General features: G+C 35.3%; 1 protein-coding gene across 3 annotated transcripts in view; it reads left to right on the forward strand.

Annotated features, from left to right (window-relative positions):
* The window catches only part of LOC149807866 (uncharacterized), an 84725-nt gene that overhangs the window by 39376 nt on the left and 30544 nt on the right, over positions 1–14805 (forward strand). For all 3 annotated transcript variants that reach the window (XM_089971411.1, XM_089971424.1, XM_089971417.1), the window contains exon 3: positions 5181–5391. In XM_089971411.1, the coding sequence (XP_089827537.1) occupies positions 5181–5391 (211 nt within the window). The remainder of the gene's footprint in view (positions 1–5180; positions 5392–14805) is intronic.

The following is a 14805-nucleotide window of genomic DNA, read 5'->3' on the forward strand; positions in this document are numbered from 1 at the left end:
ACAGTATATTGAGGCGATCATCGAAAACATTATTCCACGTGGTTTCCGTTCGCTGAACATGTGTACCACTTCACACACTGTGTACTACGTCACTAAGTTTTATGTTGAATTGTATACATTCTAGTTTTATTGTTTCAGCCAAATTAGAAGTTTTTTATACACAAAAGATCGACTCTTTTCGAGAAACAGTGTCGATCGAACGATAGATAGATAGATTTGAATGCGATAGAAGTAAAATGTAAAACAAAAAAAAACGAGTTAATCAATACTGACATATTTAATTGGTCTACAAATTTAAAACAACGTAAATTAGAACAAGTTAATACTTGCCGTTTGTGCCACGCTTGACAAATATCAATTCACCTTTTGAAAAAATCAGTTAATTTTTTTGTGTGTGTTACTCCTTGGTTTCTCTGCCGCCGAGCAAAATCCCTCAGATTTCTCAACTGCATGAGCTTTTACGTAGTCAACATTTTGGGTCTCTAGCCACCTTATGGCAATATCAAAATATTTGCTTCCTGTGTAGAGGGGTGGGGGTGCAACATCTGTGTCTGCATCACTTTCAACACTTGTGTTACTCCAGTTAGAATCGTCTTCTGCTGCAAATTTGTTCGCTATAGAAATAATTATAGTTTCATCTGACATGTATTCGGCTGTAGGGCAATCATTGTCAGCACAAATCCACTCCTCCATCAAGAGAAACGCCCATCTCAGGACCATGAGTCTGTACTAATTTCTCCCAAACAGCCTCGGCATTAATGGCATCAGTTTCACTGAAACATTCGAAGTCACTATCGTCGTCGTTGTCTCTGTTACTGTTTTGCTTTACGTCAAAGGCAGCTCCAAGACCCTTAATCCAGCACCCGAGGTCTCTTGTAATCGATTTTTTTTTTTAATGCAACAAACACTTCCCCAAGTTGTTGATCAAAACAAAGCCGGCATGTACATGTAATTAGGTTCTCACAGAAGTACTCACGGGTTTCGATGTGACGGTCGATCGACTCTTTTCATGTTTTCAATTAACAGACTATGTTGTGATTATAATGTTTACACTGAAACGGAATTAAAGGATTAGAACGTGACTTTCACACAGGAAGTCGTTTAATTGGTGTTTATTTCATTCTCTGTTGCCACCTGTTAACATTTACCAGAAGTTTTCATTGATCGCTATTTCACCAGACTGTTTATTTACAGTATAATGACAACTATTTATCCTAAAAACTTACATAATATATGATATCTTTAAACAGAGGTCTCGCTAGGATTTTAAATCACTAAATAACAGTATATTTTCTCACTCGGCCGCCAAGTCAAAGCCTTTGAACTAGCCGCCTAGCTGTTGCATCATGTTCTTTTTTTTTTTTTAATGTACTCTTATGAAATAGCAACAGTACATCAAAGAGTCTTTCAGTCACTGAATTCTGTCATTGTAAATATCAGCACAGTAAACTGATCAACACATTTTCCCACAAAGCAGGTGGCTGAAACAGGACCGGCAAATCTTTGAATTTTCCCGCGCACCTATTACATGCGTACGGAGGACTCCCGCCTCAGTGATTTTCTGCGTCCCAGGTCAGAAATTGGCGTCCAAATACGCGTAATTAAGCGTTTTCGAGATCTCTGAAATTAATTCTTCTCTAGAACTTGCAAATTGCAAAATATGGATTATATTTTTACGGGCATTAATCACCATTTTCGGTGATAAAACGAGCAATGTATCAAGGTTTAATTTATCAATTCTTATCGTAATTTTTTTCATGTTCAGCATATTTTAAAGATATTTTAAATACATTTTGTCTGGAAAAAATCGGGAGCCAAGACGGACACCGCGTTATAAGCGGGATCGCGAGTTATCCGGGCGCGAGTTATCGAGGGAGCGGTGTAATTGGCAAAATATGTAAAATAAAACTCCACACACTTATGAACATCAGACCTATTGTTGGAGTGGCATCCCTTGTATAGAACAAATTACAGAGACGAGATGGTATCCTACTCATTGTCTAATGGACATGCATATCTATCTGATGCATACCTCCTGAAGGGGACCAATTCGGTAGGTAGCCTAAGTGGATAGAGCATCCACATTGGATGCGGGAGGTTGCAGGTTCGAACCCAACTGAATCATACCAAAACGTGTACAAATGGTATTAACAGCTGCCTCACTTGGCCCTCAGTATTAAAAGGTTAGGACTGGTCAGCCTGGTGTCAGGATAATGGGACTGGATGAGACATGATGCTACATGTCTGCGGCACACACAGAGACATATACACACAGACACACACATGCTCTGAAGGTTGAGCCTTGACCAGAGTTCAAACACCTGTCATTATCCACTGATAGAGGCATACATTCTGAGTGAATGTTGAATTCTTCACTGTGAGACAAAAATATTTTGACGTGTACTACATGAAGGAACTTTGACGATGTATCACCCAAAAAAATATTAGAGTTTTTGAGGGAATACAGTTATACATATTAAAAATTGTGACTACCTATTATAAGAATTTTAAATGTATTACACTGTACCATTATCTTTTATTGTATATACATTTTACAAAATGTTAGCATCTTTCCAATTTACTTTTTATCTTTTAAAATTTTGGGCAGTTCAGATTTACATTTTTTGATCTCTACACTGTACCATTATCTTTTACTGTATATACATTTTAGAAGATGTAGACATCTTTCCAATCTGTATTTTATCTTTTAAATTTTTGGGCAGTTCAGTTTCACACTTTTTGATCTTTACCTTAAATTGGCACCATATAACCACTATTATTATTCTTAGTAATATATAAAGGAATGACAATAAGCTCACTTTGGTCTCTTGTTCATATATAATAGTAAAATGTGTTGTCAGTTTCTTAAGGGTTCATAAGTGTTCTGAATATTTTGGAGCTCATCAGGCGGCAGCTGTAACTGACAGTCCCATCTTCTGTTTAGGTGGCAGCTGTAACTGACAGTCCCATCTTCTCTTTAGGTGGCAACTGTAACTGACAGTCCCATCTTCTCTTTAGGTGGCAGCTGTAACTGACAGTCCCATCTTATCTTTAGGTGGCAGCTGTAACTGACAGTCCCAGCTTCTCTTTAGGCAAATATGCCACTGTTTAAGATGTGTTAGATTACTTGATTTGGTACAATGACCAGATCAGATTTGTAATCTCAAGCTCTCCCTTGTTTCTTGTTTTTTATCTGACAGTTTGATAATGTATTATTGTGGCTGTCTCCAACTGTTTATCTGCTGACTTACACTCAGCCTTATTGTTTGTGGCATCAGTTATCACCCATATCTTGATAAAAAAAGAATTAATGGAATTTGGGAATGAATTACACTGTCTTTGTATCAGAGTGTAAAAGGGAACAACAATTTGGCATCACAGTGCACTAAAAAAAGAAAGCAGACACACTCGAGAATTTTTATTAATTTTGGTAATTGTATTAAGGGGAGTCAAATGTCCAAATAATGAAAGGTCGTTCAAGTTTGTTGGGCTGGTCAGTAAGCGGCTACCTAATGCCAACACCATCCAACTTTTCGATAGGGAATGGACTCGGACCCTGCACCCCAACACAAATATCCAAATATCAAAAGTTGGGTGACAAGGGTCAGAGGAAACTCAGACTATCATTTGGCTTGACTTATCAGTGGAAGCTCACAAAAAAAGTGTACTCACTCCAGCCCCATATTCATGTGTGCATTTTTTGTGTCCAAAGGTCTTTTTAACACAGTGAAGCTCAGTACAAATGCAAGTCTTTTCCTTATTTGATAGGTTTGAATAACATTTACTGAACAGCTGGATGCTATTCAAAATAGTTGCCATCCATGCTGTTTTTGAGGTATTCTTATTGCTTTAAACCTAACATGTATACTGCTTAGTGTGGCAAGCTCCATGTCAGGGTCTACTTCTTATGCTGCAGTGGTTTGATTTGGTTATGGTTATGTAGGAGATAATCAACCATGGTGTTATTGCCAGTGGATCGAGTAAATAACAACATAAAATATTAAATTAATGCATGGAATACCAGAGATCTGAGCAGAGATATATAATAGAACAAAACAAGTCCTCATATTTAAATTATAACATTGTAATCAATTACATAAACAAATTGAAATTGAACATGATATTTGAATGATACACTTTCTTCTAGATAATAAAATTACAAAATTTGTAAGAAATGCAATTAGCCATTCTGTTACACCAAAAAAACAAATTTCGTCATGAAATTTAATAAATGAATACACATATTTGCTCTGTATGCCTGCATTACCTTGTTGCTTCTGGTCCTTACAAATTCAGTGTTGGTGACAGATCAGCGTTTCTAATATCCCTCCTTCTCCAACCTTTTCTAGGTCATGCACTATAACATTCCTGTTATAAGGCACTATAACCTAGTTGTTGGCTTTCTTTCTCTACTCTGTGGTACAAATATGGAGTTATTTTCCCATTTACATAAATAAAGCTGCAACCTAAATATTTATCAGGCTCCTTTACTTCTGGGATCGAACCATAATCCCCACTTTTAGTATGTCAGGTATTGTCTTATCATAATTCAGCAGAAACTAAGGCTAAATAAGGGTCAGTTCGAAGCCTGATGCCTGATACATGTTGCCATAAAATTAATGTCTTTCCTTAGCAGCTCGTCACATTCCTAACAGGACTATAACATAACCTAGACAAAATAAACCATACTATGACATACTGTGGGCTATAAATAACTGGACTAAGTGAGTTGGCAGGCACTGATTTCTTGATTAAAAGAATTACACAAATGAATTAATATGATTAACTTCTTGTGTCAACTATAGTATTTCCTATACTAGCAATTCATTGCATAACCTTTCCAGGTATAGCAAAATCAATTCCTAACCTGCCTGACTCGAATCATTTAAGACAGGTGAATCTACACAATGCTCGAAGTGAAGTATGAAATTCATCAAACGTTTATTGATTTATCTTCTTATTTTTAATATTTCATTGATTACATTATTGTTACAATATGGAATAGCTGTATGTTCAGAAAAATATTGTAATATTTGTCATATATATTAAGTAGTCCACTCCAGGGCTACCTGCTACTTCAATATATGGTTGCCCTGACCCATTATTATGGTAGCCTTAGCTAGGCTGAGTACATGATATATCAGATTATGCAGTCAGTACATGTCCTCATTGCTTTTCAGTTTCTCCAGAGTACTATAACAACATGATCAAGAAAGCTTATGCATGCGAGAACAGTTCCATCATGATTTCCTGCAAGAATGGGGAAGTCATTCGAATAGATCGGGCAAACTATGGACGATTTAATCTACAAATCTGTAGTCAGCGTGGGAAAACTGAAGGCTGGTCACTACAATGCATGGCCCCCAGATCTCATACAATTGTTGCCGAAAGGTATATTAATTTGAACCATTTTTAAGACTATTTCGAATCAATGACTATTTACCACTTTCCTTGTCCTTTCTGTTGTTTGCAGCAAGTTGTGATAATTAAGTTTCAAGGACAGCACTGTCAATCAGAAGTTAAATGTTTTGCAGTTAACGTACAGTACCAGCATCAGTACAGTTAATGTACAGTACCACGATCAGTGCAGTTAATGTTCAGTACCACAATCAGTACAGTTAATGTACAGTACCAGGATCAGTACAGTTGAGAGAGATTTTTGTTACATCACTTAACTTATTTATTTCTCCATGGTGTTTATGTAGGTCACAGTGGCTCAATTTGGTTTGGTGATAAAGTAGTATGCAGTGAAATAGAATGGAAGACTAGTTTAGTTGTTTTAGCTTTTTTGTAAAGTATAGCCAGAATAGATTGTGTATGTGTACTTCAAGGTAGTCCTGATTTCAGTGTAATGTTTTTTCAATGAATATAGTAAAAGTACTGTTGAATCTTTATATTCTTTCAATAATAAATCCATAAATAAAATATTGTTCACATAATGCAGAACACCCACACTACAAGGCTCTTCATTATAACATTCCTGTTATAAGGCAACCTTTTCATAAGTGGTACTAAAATAGGCATTATTATAAGGCAGTTTCACTATAAGGCAGAATATACTATGGCTTCAATGGACAGCTTTATAGTGAGGGAGTGCTGTACAGTGCTTTTGTTTACATTATAGTGAGGGAGTGCTGTGCAGTGCTTTAGTTTAGAAATTACTGATAAGGAGTACTGTACAGTGCTTTAGTTTACATTATAGAGAGGGAGTGCTGTACATTGCTTTAGTTTACATTTTTGACTTAAGTAAATGGGCCGTACTTTATTGTGGTGCAGTATTTTGTCAGATAATGGTCACTGTTTGTAATAATAGTGTTATATTGAATTTTGAACAAACCTAGGTCAGCAAATTGCTTGTAAAAATCGACTGTAATTATTTTTGCAACCTCATTTTATTGTGCAGATTTCATTTAATATTTGCACAATTTAGTGAATGTACACTTTGTTGTACTAAAATATGAAATTTGGTTTAGAAGAAGCAGTAGACAATATTCCTTTTCTCAAAAGAATTTCAGTTTTTTTTATTTGTCTGTATATAATGTGTACCTAAAAATGAACAAAATAGAACCAGATATTCTGGCACAAAAATTTGCAGCTGCAGATCATGGTCTGTAGAGTTTGTTATATTTATATTATTCCATTATTTTCACTGTTCTTAGGGTTACCATATTTGAACTTTAAAAAAAATCGGACACTCAGGAGAGAGGGTGTAGTATCTGCATGATTATACACAGAGATTTAAAAATTGAAAGGAGGACAAGTCCGGGGTAAAAAAGAGGATGTAGGCAACCCTATGTTATTAGATTCCAGTTTGCCAGTCAGATGAATTTCATACTCATAGAGTAAAAAACCATTAAACAACTTGTTTATAATTCCTGAATAGAAAATGACCAATCTTATCATAAAGCATTATTGACATGTACCAATACCGATGATCTGCCATCAAATATAGCTACCATTACTATAAAAAAAGCTTGACCGAAGCATTCCAGCCTCGAGGTCTTGCACCTTTGTATAGCTGGTGCTGATATGCTGTCAGATATGGCCAGTAATGCCACAAATGAAAGAAACTTAAGTGATTTCTTCTCCTAAACAACTGAACAGAATTTGATCATATTAGACAGAAACTAGTAAATATGGCAAACATAATTACTGAAAGTAGATAAACATTTAAACCACTTCTTCACCAAAACTCCAGACTTGACAAAAAAGTATAATGGCTTAAAGACCTTTCAGCTTTGTACACGTATAGCTAAATCTGCTCTCAGATATGGCCACTGTTTTTTAAAAATAGAAAATTGTTCTGACAACTTCTGTAGTACCTCAGACGAAACTTGATAGAAATCATCCCAGCATAATTATAGAAAAGATGTTATCTGCTTTCAATTTTGACCACTGTTACTAAAAAAAAGAAAAACTTCTTTTCAATAAATGCTCAGCAGAATTTGACCAAATTTGACAGAATGCATCCTGAAATAATGACCTTTCAGATTTGCACAGACAATGCCAATGCACAAGTACATATAGACAAATATTTACACAACTTTATGCCAAAAAAAGTGCTGAACAGAATTTGACCAATGCTGACAAAAGCACTGTGGCTTACTGGCCTTTCTATATTGTAGTGGTCAAATTATGCTGATTTGACATAATCAGAAGATAGATAGAGTAGAGAAACTTGAATCAGTTGCCTTCACAGCATATGCACTTGCAACAGAAAATACCTGATTTCTCAACTATTTGCCCTTGGTTTTTGCTGCTAGGCAGATATCAGCAGGTGAACAAACTTGTCCACTTGGGCTAATTAGTTTAAGGTTGTTTGCTGATCTAAAGTGTTTGCAGTTGTAGCCCCCATACAAGGAGTATACTTTCATTTATTAGACCTTTGCGTATCCAAAACTGTATTACTTCTAATATCTCTACTTAAAAACCTCCAGTCCATTGTTTGTGTGTGTGTTTGTTTCCACTCCATCCAGCACAAACTGACCATGTCGGTTGTTTTATGTTCTATTGTTGTTCTTGGGTTTAACGCCATTTTTCAGCACACGATAGGCTATACATGGCGGCCAGTATTAATGGTGGAGGAAGAACCTAGGAATCTCTGGAAAGAACCACCGACCCACGAGAAGCTACTCTCAAGCTTTCTCACATACCCATATTGGCTGAATCCGAGACTTGAACCCATGCAGACAGAGGTGAGAAGATAGTGATCCATAACGGAGAGCGATTTAGACCACTCGGCCACTCGGGGCCCCGTTTTATGTTCTATACATGTATGCTGCCCATGTATCATATAATATTTGACATTATACATGCACTGTGCACCTAATCAGTTATTATTAATTAGGTATATTTATGAAGTTTATCATAACAAGTGCACACCAGAGATATAAACAATGTATTTATCACATATACAGTATATACATGAAGATTTAGCTCCCTTTGTGTTGGGAACTCTCCATTTTAGAGGTTTGTCCAGTATGGTTTAACTGTATCAAGCATGTGTAAGGTTTGTTTTTTGAGACTGATTTAACTCATGTCAAGTGATGATGACATTGAATATGACATATAAGGCACTCAGTGGCAATTGCTGAGGATTGTTATATTCTTGGTGAGTTATAGCAGCTGTTCCCTTCTGTTTTAGTATGATGGGATTGAGAAATGTACTTTAGCAAGGGTCTCATTTATTTGATAAGTTTTCACCAAAAAAGGGATGTTCAGTTATTAAGGTATATGGATATTGTGTTGAATGTGGTAGTTTAACACAAACCATTTTTGACTGTGCCCTTGTTATTGAAACTTCATTCTAATTGTAGTATATTTTGTGGTTTGAGAGTAAGGTAATTTTGTTGCTACATGTACCAGTTTCCACATTTATTATATGCTCATTTATTCCCCGTTAACTTTACATTGGCAGACTCGTTCAATATTACCGGATACTGAACTCACGTGACAATACAAATATAGCATTCACGTGCATAAAGGAACTACTTTTTATTGTAAAGAAACAATGGACGCAGATGCCAGCACTTTTGATTTGTACACAAATCATGTACACTTGCGTAAGAGGCTCTTTACGTTGTGGTTGTTTAAATTTGTTTCTGAATGAACTGAAACATGTTTCATGGACTGCAAAAAAACCCAGCTGTTCTAGAACATTCCACATTGATACAATGTTACAGATTTACGCTAGCTACGTTATATAACAGACGGAAGATAAGGTCCTTACAAATAACATACAAGTGACAAGTCATATACTCTCTTCTTTAGCTGGTGATAAGAATGGCAAAATAAAATATACTTACAGTTTTACATCCTGAATTTCCTCAAAATGTATTTTCTTAACTCTGCAAATCCAAATTACACGAGCCATGTCATAGGTTTTCAGTCTGGATTACATATTTCTAAATTCTGCTGTAATTTCAATGATAAGTGCAGTTGCATCCTCCTTACTGCACTCAAAATGAAATAAGCATTAAATTCCATTGTGTCATTTTGATAGTTGCAATTGAAAGACTTCATATTTTTCTCACATTATGATTTCAAACATTCAGTGTTAGAAACAGAAACACATCTGCAGATGTAAACATGCTTCTCCCGTGCCACTTCAATCTGATGTATTTCATGTATATTTTGCACAGATGAATCCAGTCGAAAATCACAAACTTTCGTCGGATCGAAACAAAATACCAAAATATATTCATTCCAGATCAAATACAAATGTTGTTGTAATGCACATTCATTCACAATATGACTGCAAATTTCAATTTTAAATAGACGTTCCATTTTCTTTCGAAAGTTATGTCGAGCACGCAACTAAGTTCAAATTTATCTTGGTGGAGTTATGTGCGCACTAATAATGATGTCATTGTGTAATGAAAAATCTGCGCTTGTGTATTTAGTTTGGAATACGGCATTCATTCATTTACGTTGTTTCTTGTAGTGTATTTTGTTTATATAATTAAACGTTAGGTAGAATAAAAAGTTGAGCATATCGTAAAAAGGTTACTGCATTTGTTTGGGAAAATAGAAACTCATTTTGTCTGAAGGATATACTGTACTCCCAAGGATGTGCAGTATTCCATCCCAAAACTCGTTCATATTTTCCCATACAACTGCAGTAACCTATAAATATGGACATGTTGGTAGTGCATTACAGTGTGACCCCACTATAATATGGTAGTTGGGAGCCATAAAATTTGACTGTATTATATACCGAACCGTGCTATATGCATCCAAGTCAGTTAGCTGAAGAAAATATACTCCCCCCAAAATGTGTGTGTGTGGGGGGGTGGGGTAAAATACGTACTTCGTCGGCACAGTTACCATCTTAACTTGATGCATATTAAATGAGAAATACACCTGTAGTGAAAACAGAGAAGACATAATACAGTAGTTTACTTTTTAATATAAATGTCTAATGTATAGCATGAATAGAATATCAACACCGTGTACTCACCCACGAACCTCATCATATACACTGAATCCACAATACAAGTGATTACATCACAAATATGCACACACACAGCTTTATAATATTCAATGACTTTGTAACAGGTCATATTAGTCTGAATTCAGTGGAAAAACAGCACAATCACGAAATGAATAACAAAACATATTTACTTTAAAATACGTTCCAAGTCTGTAAAAGTTAGTTTGCGTTTTAAGCTGCCGTTGGTAGCGTTCGTAAGCATAAACTTTCTCCCTACAAAAAGGAAACTTTCACAGCACAGTCCATGTGTTCCAGTCATGTTGGAAAATGCAAAAATCCATCAGATTCCATCACTTTTATTAAGTTTGGTACTGACTTCCTTTGAAGTAAAGTTCTTTGCTGTTATTGAAAGATTGTAGTCGGCTTTCTTTGATAATAATAATAATAATAATAATAATAATGACCTTATTTAAAGAGGGTAACACAATTAGCTAAAAACTAATCTACCTTGAGGCCCTCATACAAAGGAATTCATTTATTTAAGCTGCATCTCTGAAGCCACTGGATATATTGGGTTTGGAAGAAGGAAATAGAGTGGGCATTTCTAATCTCAGCTGGAATACTATTCCAGAGCAGAGTTCCAGAGTATTGGAAACTTTTTTTAAATAACTCCTTATTTGGTTTGGGAATTTTATACTGTTTGGTTGACATGGATCGCAGGTGGGGAGTATTACCAGGTAGCCTATACTGGAATAGTGATTGTAAATATTCAGGAGCACTATTCTGAGATATCCTGTACATTAATTTGGCTTTTCTCAAACAGATTCGGTCTTTAATAGGTAATATTTTTAACCTACCAGCTAAACTTTCCTTGCTTTCTTTCTGGATTGATATTAGCCCAAATGCTCTTTTTTGAAGATGTGCCAGCTTTGCTATGTTTTTATCATTTGAATTACCCCATACTGTACTACAGTAGTCCAAATAGGGTTGTATGTAACTGTTATAAAATAGTTTCCTGTGCCTTTCAGGGAGAAAATGTCTGAACCTGAAACAATTAGATATGGAGTACCACAAGGCTCAATTCTAGGTCCACTACTATTCATTTTATTTATTAATGACCTACCACTTTTACTAAGAGACTCAATAACATCTACAGATCTCTATGCAGATGACACAACATTGTCAGACATCCAAAACACAAAGCATGAGCTCGAAATTTCTTTACAGAATGCACTAAACAAACTGGAAAACTGGTGCACATGTAATGGCATGGTGGTAAATACTGGTAAAACTAAAATATTACTTATCTCAACACGGCAAAGAAGGACAAATCTTGATAGTGATGAACTATGTCTGACATGGAAGGATACAAATCTGCAAATAGTCTGTCATGATAGGCTACTTGGTGTTCTGGTAGATAATAACCTATCATGGACTGAACATATCAAACATGCCAGTAAAAAAGTCAATTCATGTTTATGGCTTCTCAGTAGGATAAGACATTTTCTCCCTGAAAGGCACAGGAAACAAACTGGAAAACTGGTGCACATGTAATGGCATGGTGGTAAATACTGGTAAAACTAAAATATTACTTATCTCTACACGGCAAAGAAGGACAAATCTTGATAGTGATGAACTATGTCTGACATGGAAGGATACAAATCTGCAAATAGTCACTGATGAAACTGACATTGCAAATGTTTTCAATGATTTTTTGAAACGATCTGTAAGTGATCGTTTTATGTGTATTTTTCTTATTTTTCTTGCATTTAACCTTTCTTGTCAAAAAAGTAGGATAGTGGTCACTAAGACCAACATTCGGTACATGATGAAGGTTGCATGCGCTATTGAAGTCATCACTAAAGGACAGCTTTGGAGAACCAAATGAATGCCCATTTCTTATTGTGGTGGCAACATCAAATAATTGTATTGCATGATTGAGACTGGTATTTTTTACATTTGCTGGTTATGTTTTCATAACAGTAGGTGTTTCAAAGGTAATCTGTTTCCTTAGAAATTTCAGCAAACTATTTTATTGGGGTACATTTGTAAAAAGGAATTGGTCGTCATTTAGAATATTCTAGTTACTGTCCCTCCATGCCTACTGAATAAACCAATAAATATGATATATTTTCTTTTTTACTTTTGTGGTTGCAGCATGATGCTGCCTTCCACGCATGTGTCTGAAAATTAACTATGAATCAACGGACAATAGAGACGCAGGTGTTATGATGATGGGAATTATTACAAAAAACGTGAGTGTTCTGAAGGATTTAATTCTGAGTGACAAGAAGAGGAATTTTACTTACCATCCACATACTAATGTCAGTCTTAGTAAATATATTAATTTACTAGCGAGCGGCCAAAAATCCGATGAAAGATAGATTACGAGACAATGCCTTATCCAGTTGATCTCTGTTACCGTAAAGGTCAGCAACAAAAAAGCGGATATTTCACAGCATACAGAACTCCTGCTATATGTTAAATTAAGCGGATTATGATATAACAATGCACTGTTTAGATGGTTTGTCAGTATGGACAAAGAATTTGTTTATGTAACAATAAATAAATTTCAGTGCATTTTATATCCCAGTTTGCTGCTTCCTTTCATGGGGTCTCTGAATTTCTGCACTCCAAACCAATAGTTGTATATAAAAGTTTAAACAGCCAACAATGTTGCCAATAAATAAAAAGACACATGGTATGTTTTGCAGCCAATAAGGCAAAACAATCCGAGTTTGCGACATTGGCTAAGACCTACGCGATCCCAGAACAAACTTGTTATGCAGTTTCTTTTCTTCAAACTTTTAAGAAGAAAATACTTTTTCATGTACAAGAAAAATGCATGTAAAATTTCAGGAGCCATGCCACGATTGTCTTGTATTATTCATACGCGATCTCTTTCCCAAAATGATAAGCAACTTTTTACGTTTTTTCGTACTTGTTAAGATTTTTTTTTTGTTCACAAGAAAAATACATGTATATGAAATTTCGGGATCCACGCCACAACCACGTTATATCCGAATTTGCCTTATAACGGAGTGCGGTATAGATGGGTCACACTGTATTTGCATTTTCAAAAATAAGTTATTGAGGGAAATTGCTAGTACAGGATTTGATGGTGACTTGGTTTAACCCTTTGTTTCATAAAGTTTAGCACATACACTTCATCAGGTTTAACAGCATTGATTTTATAAAGTTTAACCCTTATAATGTATCAGAGTTTACACGAGTGATATGACTGAAAAATTGTTAAAGTTACGTTAAAAATCCAAATCACACACACATACACCAGTATTGTTAGTATGAGTTACGTTTAAATCCTAATTGTTCTTTACATTTCTAATATCTTGAAATGTCTGTCATGTATTACTGTGAAGTTTTATATATATATCTTTGCACTCCAGTGGCATTTGCTTCTTGTGAAAATTTGATTATTTTTGAAAATGCATAGTACTTATAGATCAACAGCATTTGATTACTTTAACAGTACTTGTGGATAAATTTTAGTAAGACACAGCAATTAGCAGATTAAGAAAAATAATTGTGTTATTTTAACCAGAAGCATATTTCCATGGCAACAGTTCATAACTCAGCATGGTGCTTGACAGTACTTTAGACATGAAAATTTTATAGTCTAGTTGGTTTTAAAATCTTTTTCTCCTCAGTGAAGAGTCACATTGACATAGGGTTTTCACTAGAAGATTTCTTGGGACATCTAGTTGGCGGTATCCAATATTCCTGCTACAGTGACCTTGAAAATCTTGGATTTGCTGCATCTCCTGAATGGCTGGTCATATCAGCATGGGATTTTACCATAATACTTTGATGCCTGGATGGTTCTAAATGAAAATGGTGCCAGTCTTATGTCCATTATGGCAGCCATAGTGGCCATCTTAAAATCCTTGTTATGGCTATTCCTGCGTTGGGTCTTCACCATGAAAATTATAATGTCTGGTTGGTTCTAAATGAAAGGGTGCCACTTGAACATTCAGTATAGTCACCACAATGGCCAACTTATTATTGCTATTCATTCTGAATGATCGTCTTTGGCTTGGTGAGTTTTGTTTTTAATGAATTGCTTCTTATTAGAATTATATACATGTAAAGGAATTATTGTCATTTAACATACTTGGAAATGTTTTTGCACAATAAAACAACAATCATACACTCAAAATTGACAGACGGATATTTAGTCTAGGTTATAACCAGCTCAAGAATAAGTCATGTAATTGAAGAATATTCTGTTGTTCCATAAAGGATGCAGTGTTTACTAGCTTTCTAAACGTGTTGATGGCTTACATTATCTGAAATGAACTATTTTAATCAAACTGATTTAAAACTTGATACTTAACTCGGTACATTTTGTTTAC

The sequence above is a fragment of the Sinohyriopsis cumingii genome, chromosome 1 (genome assembly GCF_028554795.1).
Source record: "Sinohyriopsis cumingii isolate HCF-2022 chromosome 1, ASM2855479v2, whole genome shotgun sequence".
In the NCBI taxonomy this organism is placed as follows: domain Eukaryota; kingdom Metazoa; phylum Mollusca; class Bivalvia; order Unionida; family Unionidae; genus Sinohyriopsis; species Sinohyriopsis cumingii.